Here is a 22,606-nt window from a genome sequence, read left to right on the forward strand (position 1 = left end):
ACTTTTCTCTATCATTTAAAAACTTTTCTGTGACCTGATTCGTGCCAAGGGTCTTCAAACTTGGCAAGTTTAAGACTTGTGGACTTCAACTCCCAGAATTCCTGAGCTAACATTACTGGAGGAGGAATTCTGGGAGTTGAAGTCCACAAGTCTTAAACTTGCCAAGTTTGAAGAGCCCTGCACTAAGGCCTAGTTTCTAATGGTTGCACATGTGAACCCAACCAACTGAATTTTAGTTAATAAGCCATAATTTTAAAAAACATGGCTTGACATAATAGTGATGAACTATCTCTTTCAGTTCAATAGTTCACATAGTTGGACAGAAAAGACCTTGAGCAGCACATATGGCCCCAAAGCAGCCAATCCAATAAGTTGGCTTAACTCCATGATTAAATACTAGCTAAACTACTTTCTGGAAACACTGACTTAGCAAAAGTTGAGTGTGGCTTATAAAAGCTCCAAAAGTATCAAAAGTGTAACAGTTAAAAATCAAACATATGCATTATGCAAAAACAGTGAAAGTATAAACGCTGTGGCTTTATGCTGTGCTTTAGGTAAGATACCAGAATTTCATCCTCATCTAATGAGCAATCTGAAAAAAAGGTCAACAGACATCTGATTCAAAGCCTGCAGAGATTGAAACTCACCTGAAAACAATGTGATGGCCCTTTTAACAATTTTGCATGAAGCAAGGGTTGGGCTCAATGGTCCAGCTGCTTGGACGACAGGCCATTGTTACTTTTGCTTGGCAAAAACTCTTAAAAGCACATTTGATAAGCAGCCAAAACTTAGTGAAAAGTGATCATTAGTATGACTTGGTCCTCAGGTATAACCTCCTGGAAGCCTTGGTTTTATTCTCACATATTAACAATAAGGTGCATCTGAAAGAAAATGTTCTGATTCAAGTCACATGGACAGCAATAGGTGCAAGTGGAATATGTCTATTGCACAATACTGCTTGTTATAGCAATATCCCCCCAAATCCCCCCAACTCACAAACTCCCTTCCCAAGCAGTTTAGTGAGTAAGTCCTAGCGCACACACAGGAAATTAAAGCAATAAATTCTCAGGCAAATGCCACCCCCCACAAGAAAACTCCCCAAGGCAAGGCCAAATTCAGATGCAAATCCAAGTCCGGGTCCAGGTCCAAAAAAAGCTGACAAGATAAACTTAAGGATCACAGCCAAAATCAGGACACAGAAAGCACAGAGCCAAAGATAACACTCAGGAAAACTAACGTTTGTCTTCACCAAGCACTCCTTCCTGCATGCTACTAATCATCAGCTCTCCCGGTTAGCGGGATGGGGTGTGTGTGTGTCAGCAACTATTCATCATGGGAGGCATCCTGTTAAAGCTATAAGGCACCCATATGGCAGCCATACCTCTTCTTCCTCCAGCGTGTAGCTGTCCTGCTGATCATGCCCCCCCCCGCCCCATGCCTGATGGATCTGGGACTGCATCCTCCTCCATCCCCAGGCTTCTCTGAGTGCTCCTGGTCAGGTGTTTGATGCCCCGGTTCCAGTTCATCCCCTTCTCCAAGTCAGCAACCAATGGGGCTATCACAGAAGCACAAATTGGTAGGAAAAAACCAGGGGTCACCTAACGAGGGTTTAGAGAAAACACCCTTCAGACTTTTTTGGGGTTTTAAGCAGGTGTTTAAAAAGTTACCACAGGGATAAATGGCTTGTAGCAGCCAAGTGTTTATAATGAAGTTGCCTTTTGACCCTTTGATGTTCACTCTTCAGCCTGGCACTGGCTGAGCGCAATCTGCTCCAAGGACAGCATCAGATGGGAGCATTTGGGGCGGTACACCCATCAAACTTGTAAGGCAAGTGTTCTAAGACAAGCTCAGGGAGGACAGAAACCACCATTGGAGCAGAAGGGCAAAAACTCGCTTGATCTTGCTTTAAGTAGAAATACAGACCACGAACGATCCTTCTGACTTTGGGGGTTTTACATCAAAACTGGCTACGTTTATATGGACTGTTTCCTAGTATGATTTGATTGCCTGTTTGTACCCTATGACTATTATTAAGTACCTTATGATTCCTGACGAATGTATCTTTTTATGTACATCGAGAGCACCATATGCTCCAAGACAATTTCCTTGTGTGTCTCATCACACTTGGCCATTATTCATTCATTCATTCATTCATTCAATCAATAAACAAACAAACCTCCCTTTATTCTCTTCCGGTCTTTGCCCACCCCAGAACTCCCTTCAGCATTCTGGCCCCGCCTCCTGGCAGACCACGTGATCGCTCGGGAGAGCCAATCGGCGCCTTCTGCTGCTTTATGAACTGAGCCGGCGGCTGCGGCTCGCTCGCTTTGCCAGCGGAGGGGATGGTCCGGAGCAGGTGAGCAACGAGGGGTGACCCCCCCTCCCCTCCGGCTGAATGGCGGGGGTGGCGAAGCATAAGCAGAGTTTACCTGAGAAGCCCCCCCCCCTTTTCTCTCTTTCGGGAAACGGTGTAGAGCAGAAGGCGGGGCTGTAGCGAGACCGTTACGCTATTGTCAAACCTTACGCTGACACCTTTTAGCTGCAAACGGGTCGGCTGAGCTTCGGTCCCCCCTCCTCAACGTCAAGGGGAGTGGGGCGAGGAGCTGCATTTATCTGTCGGGGTAACTAGGATTTATGCCTTTGTCCTACCTATAGAAACGCCATGGCGGGTTTTGTGGGTTCTTCCCACGAAGCATTAACTGAGTTAACCCAGTTCCTCTTTAGTCTCGAAGTATCGGTTACTGCAACATTGAGCTGTAAGCCAATCAGGGTCTTTTAGTTCAGGGGTCTCCAGCCCTGGCAACTTTAAGACTTGTGGACTTCAATTCCCAGAATTCCTCAGCCAGCTTTGCTTTGCTGGCTGAGGAATTTGCTGGCTGAGGAATTCTGGGAGTTGAAGTCCACAAGTCTTAAAGTTGCCAACTTTAGTTTTAGTTTGTTAGTAGTCTGTTATGTGGACTCGGCATAAAAGCGCTGGGATTAGAGGAGGCGTAATTGACCACCAAGTGCTAATGGCAGTGGATGTGAACAAAAATGCACAGAGAATAAAAGAGAAACTATGACTGTGGGGGGGAAAAAGGCATATTGGACTACTCACATTGTATTCCACCCTGGTAATGCTACAGTGCTTGCTCTCTTGCTTTTGATGTAGGTACAAACCCAGGCCGACAGGATCCTAAATGGCTCCAGTAGGAAAGGAAAACCAGCAAATATTGTTACCTTTTCCAAAGACCCCTGACAAACCAAGTTGGAAGGAAAACACTTTGCTGGCTGCAGGCACTTTGAGCAACAGTAAGATCCCGGTGCTTTCCAAAAGCAGACACCCTGCAGAGTGGAGACAATCCCAGCCACAGGTGAACATGGGGTCCCTTTTGACGTAGGCTTGTATGGTTTTAGGTTTCTGCTTCTGTTTGTTTTGGTACTTGGCTGTATGTATGCCCTGTTCAAAATGGCTCTACTGGGAAAGGGGGGGCTATAAATGTAGTAAAATAAATAAAGGAGCTTTGGGACACTGTCCTTTGGGATTCTGTTTCAGGCCCTGGTTGTTTACTGAAGGGTACTGTGCTCAGAGTAGAAGGGCCACCAATATGGGAGCAGAAAACCTGGCTTCAGGCTGATTCTGGTCTACTCTAACTAGGTTACCACTAGATATGTTTTTATAGGAAGACAGTTTAATCCTGAGTTTAATCCTTTTGTTCTATCTGCAGCCATGTTCTTCCAAAGCGAGGACTTGCAAGATGTCTCATTCCAATCCAGTTCTGGAAGTGGCAGCTGGGTTACCCCCCAAGACCCCTATCAGAGAACCCTTATCAGACATGCAGTTAACCACCTCTGGTTATAGGAATAAAAGTGATGTATCTCGTGGCAAAGGTATAAAGGTTATTGTTCCACACCCATCCTCCTGACCTCCTGTAAGGGCCTGAAGGCCTGGCTCTGCCAGTTGGCCTGAGCCCCAATGGGAGCGCATCACACTGGAGATGGCTAATGGATTAAGACAAGATTCCACCTCACCCTCATGTGCATCCTGCTCCCTTCATCCCCATCTCTTCATTGTAAATTGTTACTATTTATTGCAATGTTGTATTGGCTTTTAATGTTTGTAAGCCACCCGGAGTTGGCTGTAGGTGAGATGGGTGGCAAGAAAGTCTTATTATTTATTGAGATGGATCAGTTTTTGTACATCATTTTTAACTTGATTGAATGAACCATCACTTGATAGAATTTTGGCTCTCTGCTTAGGCATTGTAGGCAGCTAACTTTGGATCTGATGGACAAGTAACTTTAAGTTAGGAGATGGTATTGTTAAATTTCAACTCCCACTGACTCCCAATGTTGCTAATAGCTGGGAATTATGGAAGTTATATCCTCAGCAAAGTTTTGTGAGTCACAGATGTCCTTCTGCAGTGCCAATACCTGCATATTTCAAGAAGAGCCTGGCCTCAGGATCTTTGTTCCTGTACTTGATAATCCATGGCTTGTTGGGTTGTGTGGAATTGTGGCTAATTGTAAAAATGACTGGTAGTGGTAGTTTGAATCAACAGCATATAATGCAGTACTAGGATGTTGTTTTTTAATGAGGACTGGTTTGTAACTAAGTGATAATGGTAACTTCATATATAGCTTGGTGTTGTGAATGAATCCACTGCTTCTGTGTGTCAACCACTATAAATTATCCAGATCAGTCTTGAAATTAGATTTTTTTTTGCATGGATAAATTATCTCCCTTTCTGCTTTCTGCTGCTTTGTAACCATAATAAAGGTTTGATTTGATATGATTTGATTCCTTTCTGTTTGTGACAGAGCACACCTGGATGATGTAGCTCCTATGGTATGCTATGAGGTTCACATGGAGCCTGTTTTCAATTGGAAATGAAAGATTTTTAAAAAAAATCTAGTTCTTTCTAATTCTGCGTTTGAGTCCGGCTAGTGAAAAATGGTGCAGACTTCAGGGTATCTTTTCTTGGTATCTGGTACCAGGCAGACTTTTCTTGGTATCAGGTATAATTAAGTGTTTGAGGCCTTTTCCTCCCAAAACAATTCCTTAACTGTGTGGCTAATGCAAATCCCAATTTTCTTTGCAGAAGTGAACTCAGCCGAGTTTGTTTCTGACCCAGAAGCTCTTGCCAGCATACTATCCAACACGGGGCTGACTCGCCAGATGGTGAGTGCAGCTCACAAGCCCAGCCTGGCCCAGCGAGTTCCTCTGAAAGGGAAGAGAGCGTGCTTAACCAGCATTGGGGTAAGTCTCCATCATGGACAAGAATTCTGCTGGCCTCGCTTGTTTCGCATGTTCTGGTTTATTGAGTTAAAATGGAGCAGTGCAGATATCCAGACTTCTTGTTTCTTTATGCACTAGTTCAAAACTAATCAGGGCCCTTAATTGCCCTTACGGTTCAACAGAGAAAATATGATAATCTTCATCTGGAAATGTCTGTGGAGATTCTCAGTCATCCAGGTCATGGTTGTACCAAAGGTGACTTCAGAACTGAAGAAGCTTCTTGGATGAGAAGCAGAACATCTTCAAGGAAAAACAAAAGTCCAGTTGCCTTTTGGAAAAGCACCTTTGGGATGATCATTTGGAGATATATTATCTTAACTATCATTTTCCCCTCCTTTGGCTTTATTGTGTGGGATGTTTGCAAAAGTTCTAGTTCCAGCACAATATCGGTTGGGAATGATGTACAAATGCAAGAATTCCTAACTAGGTTCATACCTTGTCATGATTATTGATAAACCATCAGCTTGGTTTTCATAACATGCAATGCTAAAGCCAAACAAATTTTCTTTTAATATAGCATGGTGCGTGAACCCAGTTATAATATGCATGCATAACTCTAGAATTAACACACACACACTAACACACACACACATATTGATTTATATTTCCAACCTGGATTGCACAAGTGAAGCTGTTGATGCTCTTTCTGGAGATTGTTTGGCTCTGGATGGAGAAGGGTTGACTTTAGCTCAATTCTGAAGAGATGGAATGGCTGTGACTCATATCTAATACTCTTTCTTCCTCCTATTTTCCCCCACAATAACCCTGTGAGGTGGGTTTGGCTGGTCACCCAGTCCAGTGGGCTTTATTTGCCTAAGGTGGGACTAGAATTCATGGTCTCCTGGTTTCTAGCTCAACACATTCACCAATACACCAGCTTTGCTCGCCCTAGGATTGAACTATTCCAGTGCATTCTACTCAGGCCCATCCTTCAAGACCATCTTTGCTGGTTCAAAATGCAGTGATATGATCAGTAACAGGCTTTTCACTATGCTTGCTAATTGATTTTTAGGTGCAATTCAAGGCCTCGTTTATTACCTATAAAGCCCTTCATGGCATCAGGCCTGGCTATCTGCAGGACTAAGTATCTCCAATTGTCTGTCTGGTATTTTGCCTGCCTAGTATTTTCACACAGAGTGGGTACGCTTCAAGTCCTGTCATGCCCCTGGTGGAGACTGACTCTGAACAGTCAGAGGAGGACCCAGGTCCATCCCCTATCCATCCTAGGGCACTCAGGGAGGAGAGGATCAGGGAAAAACGTGGTCTACTCAGGAGGAGAGGGCCATGATCCTCCTCATGGGTTGCAGGTGTGAGATCTGCATTAGAGTTTGAACCTGTGTGCTAACAAACGCTGGAGACAAATTAGTATTTTATTCCTAGAGGAGGTTTATCTTGGTTGGCATTCTTCCAATGGACTGTACCTGGTTATCTTTCTGAAGTTGGTAATTATTTATCCTGGTCTGTCGTGGAACTTTATTCAGTGCGGTTTGTTTTTGTTTTTTGCTTCATTATCTGCTCTTTGAATTTGAACTGTGTTTTCTTTCATTTGGAACGTAATTTTGAAAATAGTTTAACCTTCAACTGTGAACAATTAAACAGTGAAGCCAAGTTGAAGGCATTAAAGGACCTTTATTTACGTTCTGGTTTTTGTTATATTTCTGATACGCTCCGGGTCATCACAAGTCCCCTTTATTTAAACATTGTCTCTTTATGGGGCTGAATATGCCTTCTCTGCCACAGCCCTTGCCCTCTGGAACAATATCCCACAGAGATGTGAATGGAGCCACTCTACCAGACTTCAGGGTGGCCTCTAAAACCTGGCTTTGTTCCCAGACTGGTTTTATTTTCATTTTATTTATTAAATTGATTTACGTAGCTGCCCATCTCACAAAATATTATATTTGGGGGCGGCCTTCCCAGGCTTTTATTGTATTGCTGGGCTGTCTTGTTTTATATTTCTGATGCTTTTAACATTTCAGCTGTGTAATTGGATTTAGTAAGCCTCCCAGAGTCTGCTCGAGTGATTGGACATAACAAATGAAATTAATAGATAAGTATTCTGCTTACTGGGAAAGAATTCAGCCCATCCAAACTGCATACCTATTTTGTTTGCTTTGCGGATTCTGCTTGCCGTTTCCCTAAGCCTAGAAAAAAATCTTCGTGACAGGAACAGAGGCAAACTACATAAATAAAGTCCTCTGTCCTCAAATCCACTGCCTTTTCAGAGGTAGCTCCCTTCCCCTGGAGATAAGATTGGCCTCCTCCTTTTACTTTTCCAGAAGGGCTTGAACACAAGATCCTTCAGGACCCCATGTTAACACAGAGCCAATCAAGTGGCTGGTTTGATTGTGTTTGTTCCTACTGTAGGGGAGTCCATTATGGGTTTCTGGGCTGTGGAGGTTTAATTTGGTAAGCTGTTCAGAGTCCCTGTGTTTATATAGGCAGCCGTCACCTTGTGATCACAGTTGAGACCAGAGCTAAGCAAGCAAGGTGGTTAAGTAAGTCACATCCAATTTTATGACCTACTTTTGCCTAGGTTTGTTAAATGAGCCATGGCAGCTATTAAGTGAATCATGAGGTCGTTAAGTGAGGGCTTTCCCCATTGACTTTTCTTGTCAGAAGCCAGCTGGGAAAGTTGCAAATGGCGATCAAATATTCCCAGGATGCTGTCACTGTCCTAAACAATGCATATTGCCAGGTGCCCAAATTTTGATCATATGACCTTGTGAATGCCGCTGTGGTTATAAGTGCGAGGACCAGTTGCAAGTCACTGTTTTCAGGGTCATAACTTTGAACAGTCACTAAATGAATGATTGTACATCCAGAACTACCAGTATAAATTTTTTTAAATAAATTATACCGGCATCCAAGCACTGTCTTTTAAACATGGAATGTGTGTTCTCTCTCTGTAGGATGCCCATGGCTCCCTGGGTACAGAGGCACCTACGATGGACCCTTTCCGCATGTCCCATATTTCTACGTCTGCTTCAATAGGTACGACTTAATCCGGATTTCCCTTCTTGGACAAACAGGCCGCAGTCAAACAGTGTCTTAAGATTTATTCATGAAGTTCTCATGATACAATTAACCAGGACTTTGAAATGTCTGAAGACCATGCTTACAGGCATTGGAAAAACCGCTGGTGCTATATCATCCATTTGATTTTTTTTTTCTTTGTCCCTTCACAGATTTGGATCAGCCAAGCAACGTTCATCGGGACAAGATGTCGACACAAAGGTGAGAAAAGAGCCAAATGCTCCCAATTGCATTGGAAGTTTTTCCCTTGTGGTTTGTTGGGGTTTGGGTGGGTGCATTATGATTTGTAGTAAATAAAAGTCTTGGTAGTTCCACTTGCTACAGGTAGTTCTCAACTTATGACTTAATAACCCCTGATTCGCAGTTACTTTGGCTCAGCCGTTGTACTTTGAAGCTTGTAAAGCACTTCTGGCCATCCTAAAATGATGCACTCCGTGCTCCTCCCATAGACACATGACCCTATTTTGAGCACTTGGCAACCAGCTCACATTTTGGAGTGGTTGTAATGTCCTGTGGTCATGTGATCATGTCTTGTGATATATATTTTTTGCCAGTTTCCAGCAAAACAAAACAAAACACCCATTTGGGAGAATTGGATTCAGACTTACAATTCTGATCCGTTTAACAATTGCTATAAAAAATGGTTGTAAAGTAAGGTCTGGTCACGTGCGTGCCTTGACTTATGACTGTCTCAACCTGAAATTTTAGTCCCAATTGTGATCGCAAATCAAGGATTACCTGTATGGTTTCTCGGTGACTTGAGTTACCATGCTGGGCTCAGCGTGGCTTAACCTAACTGTGAATGTTGAGTAATTTATTCTGAATTACATAGTTTTTTTATTGCAGGTTTTTAAGTGAGCGTTTTTTTGCACCTCAGAGAGGAGGAAGGCATTTTTACCTTTTCAGCAAAAAGTTTTTAAACTCCCACCTTTGCCTTCCCTTCCCTTGCATTATGAATTGCCACATAAATCCACACTAGTTCTGATGCTTGTTAACTTTCTGATGCTTTTGGTCTTAAACAGCAGCCCTGTTGGCAGGAAGGAAATCACAGGAACCTCTGGGAAAGGTGAGCAACTGCTTTCTTCTCTATGATCTCTAGAGCAGGCCTGTCAAACGGGTGGCCCACGGGCCGGATATGGTCCACACAGGCCACAGCCATCCTGGCTCTGTAAAGGCAAAAAATACCACGATACGGCCCGCCATATGAGTGGGTTTGACACCCCTGATCTAGAACCATGGGGAAAATTCTCTTCTCTTTTTTTATTTTGGAGTATAGCTAAACTTGCCCCCCACTCCCTATGTCTGTCAATATCAGTGAGAGTGCAAATCAATCAGATAGTGTAGATCAGGGGTGTCAAACTCAATTTGCATCAGGGTTGTGTTTGACCTTAGTGGGGGTGTTGCCAGGGTGGGCGTGGCCAGTTCAACATCATTTGTGTCAAGGGTACCTGTGGTGTGGCTATAGCGCTCTGCCAGAGAAAAGGGGCTCCCAAACTCCGTTTTTGGCTGCGATGGCCACCTGCAACCCTCTGCCAGTGAAAACAAAGCTGAGGAGGAGCCTCCCAAGCTCCGTTTTCGCTGGCAGAGACACCGCGGCGGTCCTTCATTGTTTCCAGGGCGGCCCCGCAGGCCAGATCTAAACACCCTGCAGCACCCTACGGGCCTTGAGTTTGACACCCCTGGTGTAGATCAAACAGTATGGTTTGCTTATCTTTCTGTAATGGTTCGACCCACTTTTTGCCTTCCTCTGTTTTGTAGCCCATTTTGTCACCATATAAAAAAAAAATCCGACCTGCTCAGTGCACACAGCATTCATATGGAATAAGATTCCTCAAAATTATCTCAAGGTGGTATAGGTAGTCCTCGGCTTACAATAGTTCGTTTAGTAACCGTTCAAAGTTACAATGGCACAGAGAAAAGCGACTTATGACTGTTTTTCATACTTACGATCTTGCAGCATCCCCATGGTCACATGATCAAAATTCAGACACCTGGCAACAAACTCATATTTATGAAGGTTGCAGTGTCCCAGGGATCATGTAATCCCCTTTTGCAACCTTCTGAGAAGCAAAGTCAATGAGGAAACCAGATTCACTTAACAACCATGTTACTAACAGAAAAAGTGCAACGTTTCACTTAACAACTGTGACAAGAAAGGTGGTAAAATGGGGCAAAAGTCGGTTAACGTTTCACGAAGCAGCAGAAATTTTGGGCCCAATTGTAGTCCTAAGTCGAGGACTACCTGTATTGAGGTTTCAAGCAACACTTGCTTTTCCTTGATACAGACCAGTTTTTCCAACCTGGTATCATTCAGGTGCATTTGATTTTAGCTCCCGTGATTTGCCTCCAATGTGACCTTGATTCCAAAGTATTGGATGGTACCTGTTTAGGGAAAACTGCTATAAAATAAGACTAGAGTTAGTCCTCTGGTTATGTCCATTTGTTCAGCAGCCATGATTGAAAGCTACAACATCCCAAAGGTGTTTTTTCAAGAGGCAACTGGGATTTCTCAGGGTTGTTTTTTTTTTGAAGACGTTTCGCTTCTCATCCAAGAAGCTTCTTCAGTTCTCTTCTTGAATGAGAAGGGAAACGTCTCCAAAGAAAAACCAGAAAATCCAGTTGCCTCTTGAAAAAAAAAACACCTTTGGGACAATCATGACCTGGATGACTGAGAATCTCCATAGACAAAGCTACAATGGTGCTGAAAAAGATGGACTTATGCTGGGTCCTTAAACTTGTGGCCATTGCCATGTCTCTATGGTCATGTGATCAAAATCTGGATGCTTGGTGATTGGCCTGTACTTACAATGATTGCAGCGTTGTTTTTGGTCATATTCTCCTGCCCTGCATGAGCTGCTTCCATTTCAACTCCCCCCACCCCCCCATTTGCCTATTTCCTTGCCTATCTCTGCAGGGGGCCAGGAGAAGTACGAGGTCCTTGCCTAACAACCACAACTGGGGCTGCCAGGACTGGCTGTCCCTAAACAAAGTGCAGCCACGTGCTGTTTTATTTAAGGGCTGCTTCGCTTAGCAAGTGGTACAGATGAGGTCATAACTCAAGGACTATCTGTAATTCAGCTCAAGCTGATTTGGTGTCGCTCCTTATCTTTTATCCTTACAGAGGAAAAGTTCACGCCAGATGCAGCAGCGAAAGCAAGCATCCTTTTGAACATAGGCTTGAGCCACTCCACCTTTGGAGCCACAGGCAAAGTGAGCCTGGCCCAGCGAGTACCACTGAAGGATGCTCGGAAACCACCAGGAAGGTGCGACAATATGCAGGTGAGCAACATCGGATCTCTTGGCTTCCCTCGGTAATCCTAGATGCAGGAGGACACCTGCCTTGCATATGTACACCTTGTGCCTTCTCCTCACCCTGTTATCTAGTCACAACGCTTGTCTAGTGTCTAGTCCTCGACTTACAACAGTTTGTTTTGTGACTGTTCAAAGTTACAATGGCACTGAAAAAAAGTGACTAACGACTAATGACCATTTTTCACACTTGCGACCATTTGCAGCATCCCCCATGGCCACGTGATCAAAATCCGGACGCTTGGCAACTGACTCATATATTTATGATGGTTGCAGTGTTCCAGGGTTACGGGGTCACCTTCTGTGACCTTTTGACAAGCAAAGTCCATGGGGAAGTCGAACTCCGTTAACAATCATGTTACTAACTGAAGAAGTGCAGTGATTCACTTCACAAATGTGGCAGGAAAGATTGTAAAATGGGGCAAAACTCACTTTAACAAATGTCTTGCTGAACAAATGTCTCGCTTAACAATGGAAATTTGGGGCTCAACTGTGGTCATAAGTTGAGGACTACCTGTAGTTTTTTTAAAAAAATCTTCTTTTTTAAAATTTTATTTGTTTTATTAGTATAATATACGTATAAAAAAACCATTTCAATCGGACAGTGTGTTGTCTGGGTACAATTATTTTTAGGTAATCATAATCAAAGCGTTTACAATACCATATATGTTTGTCCATTTTAACAAATTTCTGTTTTAACATTTAGACTACCTGTAGTTGTTGACGGGGTTGCTAAGTAGGTTTCCACTTAGGAGGAGGAGCGTTCCTCTGTGGTGGATGTTGGGCACTCACTTTGATTCCTGTCCCTAGGGAGAAGGTCTTTCTCGGTCGCAGCCCCGCACGGCTGTTATGTCAGCAGGGAAGTATGGCCGTGTGTCCTGCCATACTACTCCAGGCACTAAAGGTACCATTTATAGAGCAGTTGGAACTTCCTTTCAATTTTGGAGCTTTTCACGACTGCATCTCCCTGATTTCTAACTTCTGCCTTGCCTGTTTTGCAGGTCTAGAGAAGTTGGGAGCTTCTGGAACCCAACGAACAAATACACCGTTTGGAAGGTGTTCCAATATTGAAGGGACACCTTATGGACTGGCCAGAAGAGTTCCTATTACTAACTCTCAATCCTTGGTTCGTACTTGAGGCAAAGTACCTGAGAATGTCTGAACTGGATCCTTAATAATCTAGCTAGTTCTTGATAATAATTTGAAGGTCGATAAACCTGGATATGTTTAACACTGCTGGGTTCTTAGGGACAAAGATTTAGTACTTTGGTTCATATGTAAGCTGAGCATGTCCACTCCCAACCCATATTAATAATGTTAGCTAGTTTTTTGCTTGTCCAAGCATAATTCAACATTGATGGCTTTTAATCCATAAAGCCCTCTTTCTCTTGAGACCAAACATGTCTCCTTGCTTCTCTACTACTATGGGTGGGAACTTGTGGCTCATCGGAGCTTGCTGAACTATAAGTCTCACCACCCCTTACCACTTATTACGCTGAGTGCGGCTGCTGGGATTTGTAATTCACAACGTGCACTTTCCCTACAATGCATATAGATGTATCTGTAGAATTATTATCTTTACATTCTCCTTCATTTACACTCACCTTTAAAAGGTGTGCAGGGGTCAGCAGGTGGAAGATGCTGGCATTTTAGTGATGTCACTTGCTCAGTGATACCAGATTAGCACTGCTGCTTTTAGTGACAGGCCCAAATATTTTAGTTTCTTCATTGTATTTCAATTAGTTGTATACAGCTAATCCCCGACCTTTGACCGTCTAATTAATGATGGTTCAAAGTTACAGCGAACTTGGAAAAAGTGACTTCCAACCTGTACTCACAGCCGTTCCCATGATTGTGTGATCAGAGCTCGCATTTACGACTGGTAAATGCAGTGTCCTGTGATCATTAGATCATGATTTGCAACTTTTTTTTTTTTTTTTTTGCCAATTTCTGGCAAAAAGTGCCCTTTGGAGAAGCTGGGTTTGCTTAACGATTGCTGGATTTGGTGCACGACCACATGATTAGCTTCACAGTGGTCATGAAAATCTCATAAAATTAGGTCTGATTCGACCTGCAGCAGAAATTCCAGTCCAGGTAATGGACATAGGTCGAAGATTACCTGTATAGCAAATGGAAAGTGGTGTCTTTCTTTTATTGTTGACACTATCATCTCTAAAGGGAAAGGCAAAAGAGACTAAAACATATCAAGCTCTCCTACAGTAAGATGGTCTGTCTGGATTAGCAGCATTTCTACAGTGCCATAATCGGATGCATGCTAAATGTGTAGTTATCATTGAATAATGAGACACTCCTCCCCCCGATAGATCTGCTCCTTTTGAAGATCTGCCCCTATTGTCTTGTAGTTCTCTGTGATTCCATTTAATCATTCTCTTAATACTTTTCTCTTGTATTGGATCAGCGTTGTGCAACTTGGACACGTCACCGTATACCTCCTACTCTCTGTACCACGGACAAAAGGGTGGGTACCCATCACTTTAAAAAGGCATAGCAGCAGAAAACTAGGCAACTGTCTAATTTTGCTTCTTATAGCCAAGGAGAGTTTGGCTCACAAGCGGGTCCAGCTTCCTCTATTCCAAATGTTAGAGAGGAAGCACACCTAGATTAATCTTGACCTCACAAGAACAGAGTTTAGCATTTTTTTTTTCTAAACTTGGGTATCCATTACTAGACACAGTATCAAAATGGAGATGCATCATGACATCATCATACAAATTTTGCAATTACCAGCTGGCATCATAATATTTGAGGCAAGTATATAAGCCACATCACTTTTCTGATGGGTGTCAGATGCATATGTCATTTGGACTCTGGCAGATACCCATGGATGGATGCTCAGTTGTTGTTGGTATGTATGATCTTGTGGCAGTATGTTGTATCAGCTGGTACATGTTTCTGTAAGAAGGAATTAGTTTTCTGTTGTTCTTTCGGGAAGTAGTACTTTTTAAATATTTTATAATTAAATTTGTATGCCACCCTATTTCCCATGACTCTAATTGCTTCACAAGTTAAAAAAAAAAAGCTTTATCAAATAATTGTCTGCCTCTATATATCTTCCATATCAAATAATTGCTTCCCATAATTTGATTCTCATTATGGTTACTTGGCTTCCGAGTTAGAAAGTAGATGCAGGGTGATTTTATTACTTGGACACTTCATCTTTTGGCAACGTAAGCATTCTGACTGTGAATGTATTCTCAAAATTGTGGTTTTAAAGAAATTTGAGTAAGTTGCCATGTCTTACTAAGAATTGGTAGATAATGAAGCATTCATTTCAGTCCTCTAATTTGTTCTTCTCAGGTCAAAAGGTTCGACAGAGTCACTGGACAGATGGGATCTATTGGCTCCAAGGAGGAAGATGCACCTGTGCCCTGGGTAAGTATTCTTATGGCAAACAATAGTATTGCCCATGTAAGACAATATGTCTATAATGAGGACTCTTGTCCTTCAGGTCACAGGGCATTCAGTCCTCCTAACGCATGGCTCGAAGTTCCTTGAACAGTCATTTTAGCCATTTTTCTTATTTGTATCTGCCACAAGTACAAGTAATCCTCAATTTAACAACAATTCGCTTAGTGATCATTCAAAGTTGCAACAACATTGAAAAAAATGTGACTTCTGACCATTTTCCACAGTTGCGACCTTTGTGGCATCCCCACAATCAGTTGATCAAAATTCAGAGGCTTGGCAACCGGTTCATGCTTACGACCGTTGCTGTGTCCCAAAGGTCATGTGACTCCCTTTTGTGACCATCTGACAAGCAAAATCAATGGGGATTCCAGATTCACTTAACAGCTGGCTGATCAACTGCAGTGATTCACTTAACAACTGTGGCAAGAAAAGTCGTAAAATGGAGCGAAACTCACGTAACAGATGTCTTACTTTACAACAGAAATTATGGACTGAATTGTCATAAGTCGAGGACTACTTCTAAAGTTTTATTATTATAAAATGCGTCACAGATACCAGATACATAGATGTTCATTTAAGTTTTGCTGGCAGCCCAACCAGATAACTCTTGGTTAGAATTAGTTAGTTCATTTTACTTAGACATAATCATGTTACTGTATACTGTATTATTGTATATCCAGGAGGCCAATACAGCATTATTTGTTTTTTAGGGTGCATCATTTGTTGTTTATTCTTTCCACTTTATTGTTGTTGCAAATTATGAAATTCTTGGTAAACACGATTTCTGAATTTCTGCTAGAAAACTAATCTTGTTAAATGTAGAATTTTAATCTGTAAATTTGTTCTATATGCACATTTTTATAAGGTAAATGTGATCTACAGTAATTTATTGTGAAGACCTTTCTGGCTTTAAAAAAAAAAAGATAGTGTTCCTAAAAGCTGCATTTTTGTAAAACCAGAAATAATATAAACCAGAACCAAGTTCTTTTGTCAGGCCTGGCGAAAATATAGCAGCCATGCTAGGATGCTTGGTGGGGCCAGGAAATCATTGCCCAGCCAAAAATGGACCTGGCAGAAAACATTCCTCAAGTTTCTGCCTGTTCTTGACAGACCTTTGGTAGACCTTTGGACAGACCTTTGTTTCAGAGGAAGTGATATGTGACATTTCCCTATCCTCCCCACTCTCACACAGGGGAAAATAGCTGTGCGTCTTTTTGATGAGGAAACGTCAGCATCATTGAAGAAAGTGGCAGCTGTTCCTGCGATTAGCAAAGAAATGGGAAAGCTTCAGGTAGGCAAGGGAGTCTTGAGAGTGGGAGTCAAATTGTGGTTTTTTTATTTTTATAAATGAGACCTACAAAGAGAATGTGCAGTGTGGTGATTGCAAGTAAAGTCTGAAATTACGGAAGTGGCTATGGGGTGTGTGTGCTGTAAACCTGTGGTCTTTCCCCCACAGGCTTGGCCCAGGCCCCCAGAATGGCTCCCCAAAATGATGCTCAGTGGTTATGTTAAACTTGTAGAAGAGGGTGGTTATTATAAAGAAACAAGAAACAAGCAATGGCAGCCTCAGCAGCCTTGGCTGATCTTAAAAATCTAGACACAGGGACGGACCTTGTCAGGAGCTGCCTATTACCTACAGGGCTCCAAGGGCTGTGGGCCAGAACTTCCCAGGAGAAGGCATCAACAAACACTTCTGTGTGGTTTCCACGAAGACTCCATGGCTCACCTCCTGAATCAGGGATGGTACAGGGTGGTTGGGGCTGATATATTGTATAGTAGCATGCTCTGGAGGTCCTCTGTGGGGAACGGCATACACAGAAACAAGTCCGGTGCAGATGAGAGGGAGCCATGTTGCTTGCTAGGTGAGCTGATGTTTCCTGTGGATTCTGGCTGGGGACACCTTTTTTTCCTCACGGTTCTTTGCGTTCTTCTCCCTCTAGCGTATTGAGTACCTCGCCAAGCTCTTGCAGCAGGAGATGGATGGTGACATTGATTATGAGGAGACCCCCACACTAAAGGAATTGCACAAGCGCTTGACGGTTCACAGCCCACCAACTCTGGAAGCTTCTGAGCCTGAACTATCTTCTACACCTCCCCAGGATCCTAAGCCAAGCTTGTATGAACAGGCTCCAGACTTGAAAAATGTGACTGTTACCCCTGTACCTTGCTTCACCCACACCACTTCCAGCCAGATGCACATCTGCCCCAGCCCCTCCCTGCAAGAAGTCAGCTGCCCTTCATCCAGTGCGACGAGTACAGGTGAGGCAGGAAAGGTAGTGGTGGTTAGGCCTTTTAAGGAAGTGAGACATTTTGGTGGCTCCAGACTTTCATCTGCAAGAACAAGAAGCTCTAGAGCAGGGGACTCCAAAATGGCTGATTGGGGAATTCTGGGAGTTGAAGTCCACAAGTCTTAACATTGCCACATTTAGAGTGAACCTGCTCTGGAGCTTCTTGTTGAAATTCAGCTCGTAGCACTTTTCAGAGTCTGAGACTTGCCATTTAAGAAGTGTCCTGATGATCATAGCCCATGGACAGCAAAACCTCTGCAGATAGGCCATAGGTCTTTAGTTTATATAAAGGTCTACTTTCAGAACAAGTGGGGTTGGCCAGAGATAGTTTGAGCCAGATCCATAGGATAAAAATAAAGTTTTAACTAAAGATTAAAGATTGCCAACCAAACACCCCCTTTTCCACCAATGACTGGAGAAACCCGCTGAGAATACTGAAGCAATGCCGGCTGGACAATCTGTCAAGAGTAGGCTGTCTTCTGAGGCATACATTGGCGGTGTGACAGTAGAACTCCCTATAGTCTTTAAGCCTACTGACAGGTATCCTTTTTCCACTGTTCCTTGTGAGAACAAATGACAAGGCCAGAAGGATCCTTGAAAACCACTGCAAGGGACTCTGAAGCATTGTGAAGGAACAGAGGGCACAGAAGGTATTTTCTCAAAAGACCTGGCCCAGGAAAAGGGGAGAACGTACTGGAAGTGAACAACTGTAGTTATGCAACAGGAATACTTGAAAATGGGATGCTTTCCTGAAATGAGGGATTCCTGGCAAGATATATTTTTTTCATAATAAACCCAAAAAGAATTAAGTAAGAAAGTGTAAATAAAATGTAATCTTGGGGTTTAAAAGGAATCCCAAAAAAAAAAAAAAAAACAAAAAAACACCCAACAAAAAACTCCCCCCCCTGCAATTCACCAGGGTCATAAAAGAGTCAGGAAATACAAAAAAAACCTGCCTATAATCAGCCTTGGTCCATGCCTCCTTCTATTTGCCCCTGTAGGTCTCGTAAAACAACGGTTGGATCACCTCCGCACTGCCCCCCTTCGTTTCCATGAAGCCTGCCTAAATGACGAATGTGCTTTCTACACTTCTCGCCTTGCCTCCCTGGTTCAGCCCTCGGTGCATCGGTGCCAAGAGCCGGTAGCAAAAATGCTGAACGCTCACGATACCATGGTAAGATGGATGTAGCCTGCCGATGTGCTGGGTGAGCAGCAAGTCAAGGTTACATAAGCCAAAAGCAACTCCTGATGTTTACAGAAAATATTTAGTTGAGGGAAGGATCCATGTTGTTCTTTGAAAGTATGCTGTAGCTCAAAGGGTGCCAATTGTTCCCCTTCGTGTATTTGTGTATGATGGGCTATGCTGCCATTTTCCCACATGAAAAAAAAAATGCTCTGCTCCATATGGTTTGCACAGGGTGAATCTATTTGGTTGTTTGCCCAAATTCAGTGCCCAAATTCAGAGGATCTGCAGTGGGATGCATATACAAACAGGCTGAAACTTTTATGCAAGTTCCCACAATTTTGAACTGAATGTGCTGCTTAATATGAGGTATTTTACCCACGAGGTGCGATTCTCCTTTCCCCCATCAATCCCCTTTCTGGGCCTACTGTCAGAGGCTCAAAACCTGGTTCTGCCTGATGGGAATGTTCCATGTTAGAGGCGATTATTAGATTAGGAAGAAGATCCCTGCTCCATCCTGTAGCATTTTGTGTGTGTGTGTTTTTTAAATTGTTTAATCTCTCTATATTTGTAAGCCATCCAGAACCGCTTGACAGTGTCATATAAATTTAATAATAATAGAAAAAATAGGTTTCAAAATATCTATTTCTGAGAAAAAGTGAGATGCCAAAGTATGTTTGTCTTATAGAATTAGGGGCTCCAAAACGTGCAAGTGTGGTGAGGGCAGAGCAAGGGCATTCCAGAACATTCTTATCATGGGAAGGCATGTTTGTGAGCTGTTTGCTGTGGCAACCAATAAGTTCATATTAACCTTTATTTCAAGACAGGGTCATTCTTCAAACAAAAGGGTATATGCTTGCTCTTTTCTACTTAGTCCGGATTGCCATTAAACTGCTGACATTTTAATTGCTGAAATGGTGGCCACTGGCATTGTAGTTCAGCTTGCTGTTGCTCAAGATTGTCCATCTTTTTCTTGTCTGTATCCCCTTTACTTGAAGCTTATCAAGGCATTCATGTAGTTTGTGTGTAAGTGCCTAAAATGTGCAGCTGATTTGGTGCTGTGACTTACTTACTCAGAATTAAGTCTTTTTTTTTTTTACAGAGGGGCAAGCAAGAGAGCCAGTTTGGCCTAGTGGTTAGGGCACCAGGCTAGAAAGCAAGGGACCACGAGTTCAAGTCCTGTCTTAGACATAAAAGCTGGCTGGGGGACCTTGGGCCAGTCACTCTTTCTCAGGCCAATTCACTTCACAAGGTGGTTGTTGTGAGGAAAATATGAGGAGATATGTTGGATATGTTCGCTGCTTTGAGTAAAAATACAAAAGGCAGGTTGAATTTTCTAACAGTTTTTTTTCCCATGAGACACATTTGTGGATTTTTCCTTTTATAATTTTTAGAAATACTTTTCTATCCCATAGTAATTACCACTTTGGTAATGTAGCACTTTCAAAACATTATCTGGAGCTGCTTTTCTCCTGAAGCTAAGGAATAAAATTACTCCTTAGAGATGTAGCAGTTGTCATCCCACTCCAGGAGGTGCTCTTGATCAGATGCTGTTAGAAGCTTGATAATGGCCAATGAATATATATCTTTGCTAATGTTTTTGCGCACTCTCTCTCTTTAATCAGCACTTTACACCCATCTTGGCATCTGCACCGCTTTCCCCATCTTCAGAGGAAGAAAGGACTCCACTCTCCTGAAAAAAGGGAGCCATGCCTCTGTTTTGCGGGTTGGCCGATGGAAGACAGAAGTGCTCAGAAAGAAAGGAAAGGAGAAAAAGCTGCAAAAGCCATTGTGGCAAAGAACTCCCAAGACTTTACATTTTACAGGATACACTAACATTAATTGTAAACAGTTTTTTTTTTTAAATAAATTTAACTGTAAAAAAGTTGCCCTGTTTTTTTTTCTCCCTAAAAAAAAGATATGAGAAGAAAGCACGGAATTTGTTCCAAGTTTAGAAGATATTTTAATAAAGACATCCTGTGAAATAGCCCTGCCTTGCCAGATTTTGTTACAGGTGCTTTCTACGCCTTGCACTGTGTTTGTAAGGGCCTGATCACAGGTAATTACTGTATGAAGGGATTAAAAAATTGATTTACACATTTTGTGGGCTAATACCAGTACTTGTACTGAAATAGAAAAATAAAGACGAATAGCCAATCTTTCTACTTCCATTTTTTTCTTCTTCATTGGTTGTAAAGTTATTTTTTTCCAGCACTGTCATACCTTTGAACAGTTACTGAATGAAACGGTGAGGACTACCTGTAGCCTAATTACATAGTGACAAAGCACAATATTGTTGCAAAAGCCTTCTCAGGTTGCCATCCACCAGCCAAAGCTGGGGAATGGTTTCCACCTGCCCATTCATCCCTGGCTGTAAACGCATGAGGCTCCTCGAGTCATGGGCCTGGTTCCTCACGGGAACCAAATCAAGAAACCACATTCAACAAATGGCAACTTCATCATTCATCAGATTGTCCCATCCAAGCTCCAAGTGATCCACAAGATGATGGTATTTATGTGGCTAAGATACTGATGTACGGTTGGGTATCATCAGCATATTGATGATGTCATAGGCTGACATGGGAGATGGCTTCTCCCAGCAGTTGTGAGGTAAATATTAAGTACAAATGGTACATAACAGCTCTGAAAAGAAAAGATCCATAGGGAGAGAGGTCTTGTGCTGATATCACTGCCTCCTCCCACCAATTGGAAGCATCCATTAAAGGAGGTAGAGAAGCACCGTGTCTCAATTCCCAATCCCTACAAATGGTCCAGGAAGATACTGTGATAAATGATATAAAAGACTGCTGAAATATCTAACATGAGCAGGTGTGAACCATGTCTGAAAATAATTCAGATGAGCCTTTTCCTCTAGAGTGCTCCTAAGCAATGTCAGCTCTATAAGGTAGACCAGGTTTAAGAAACTGATGCCATATTCAAAGTTGACTCAGCCTTCCATCCTTCCGAGGTGGGTAAAATGAGGGCCCAGATTGTTGGAGGCAATATGCTGACTGTAAACTGCTTAAAGAGGGCTGTAAAGCACTGTGAAGTGGTATGTAAGTCTAAGTGCTATTGCTATATAGATCAAGAACTACTTTTATTGCAACAGGTATAGTAACAACCTTATAAATCTGAATGTGCTTCAGAGGGAGGGACTCTCGGGACTGTTGGAGATATTTACTCAAATTAGTTTCTTGGAATGGGTGCTTTCTGGTGGTTAAACCTTCGTAGCAGCTCTTAACCCCTGACCTCCAAGGCCATTCCCTATGCTTTCTACAAAAGAGAGCTAGATACTAGACGATAGTTATTACAAACAGCTGGTTCCAGGAATGATCGGGTTCAGGTCAGCATATACAGGTAGTCCTCTACTTACAACAGTTTGTTTAGTGACAGTTTGAAGTTACCAGTACATCACTGAAAAAAAGTGACTTATGACCATTTTTCACACTTACAACTGTTGCAGTATCCCTATGGTCACTTGATCAAAATTTGGGTGCTTGACCTGTATTTATGACGGTGGCAGTGTCCCAGGATCATGGGATCACTTTTTGCAACCTTTTGACAAGCAAAAGCAGTGGGGGAATCCAGATTCACTTAATGACTGTTATAACTTAACAGCTACAGTGATTCACTTAACAACTATGGCAAGAAAGGTTATAAAATGGGCCAAAATTCACTTAACTGCCTCACTTAGCAACAGAAAATTTGGGCTTAGTTGTGGTTGTAAGTCGAGGACTACCTGTATTATTGCTTTCAGTGTGGGAGTAACAACCTTCTCCCATAGTGAGTCATTGACAAACTCCCAAGATTCAGATTGTCATGCTCTACCCACTGCCACCCGCTTGTCCACTTAAGGAACAGGTGAACCATGGTGCTTTTTTAAAGAGACAACTGGACTTTCTGGTTTTTCTTTGAAGACGTTTTGCTTCTCATCCAAGAAGCTTCTTCAGCTGAAGAAGCTTCTTGGATGAAAAGTGAAATGAAGAAGCTTCTTGGATGAGAAGCAAAACGTCTTCAAAGAAAAACCAGAAAGTCCAGTTACCTCTTGAAAAAGCACCTTTGGAACAACCATGACCTGGATTA

The 22,606-nt window shown here is 42.6% G+C and overlaps 1 protein-coding gene across 1 annotated transcript; it reads left to right on the top strand.

The window, feature by feature from the left end:
- Nucleotides 1-84: 84 nt before the first annotated feature.
- On the top strand, nucleotides 85-20,667 carry TROAP (trophinin associated protein). Its single transcript, XM_026680809.2, has 16 exons — nucleotides 85-2,356; nucleotides 3,152-3,353; nucleotides 3,708-3,870; nucleotides 5,082-5,239; nucleotides 8,191-8,272; nucleotides 8,467-8,515; nucleotides 9,337-9,380; nucleotides 11,436-11,593; nucleotides 12,434-12,527; nucleotides 12,625-12,749; nucleotides 14,043-14,102; nucleotides 14,942-15,016; nucleotides 16,245-16,343; nucleotides 16,993-17,311; nucleotides 18,342-18,514; nucleotides 20,149-20,667. Exons 2-16 carry the CDS (start codon nucleotides 3,180-3,182, stop codon nucleotides 20,218-20,220), a joined length of 1,845 nt encoding a protein of 614 aa, XP_026536594.2. The 5' UTR covers nucleotides 85-2,356; nucleotides 3,152-3,179; the 3' UTR covers nucleotides 20,221-20,667.
- The last annotated feature ends 1,939 nt before the right edge of the window (nucleotides 20,668-22,606 follow it).

This window comes from Notechis scutatus, chromosome 2 (genome assembly GCF_049901735.1).
Source record: "Notechis scutatus isolate UNSWTSFEM ecotype Mainland chromosome 2, rNotScu1.2, whole genome shotgun sequence".
Classification (NCBI taxonomy): Eukaryota; Metazoa; Chordata; class Lepidosauria; order Squamata; family Elapidae; genus Notechis; species Notechis scutatus.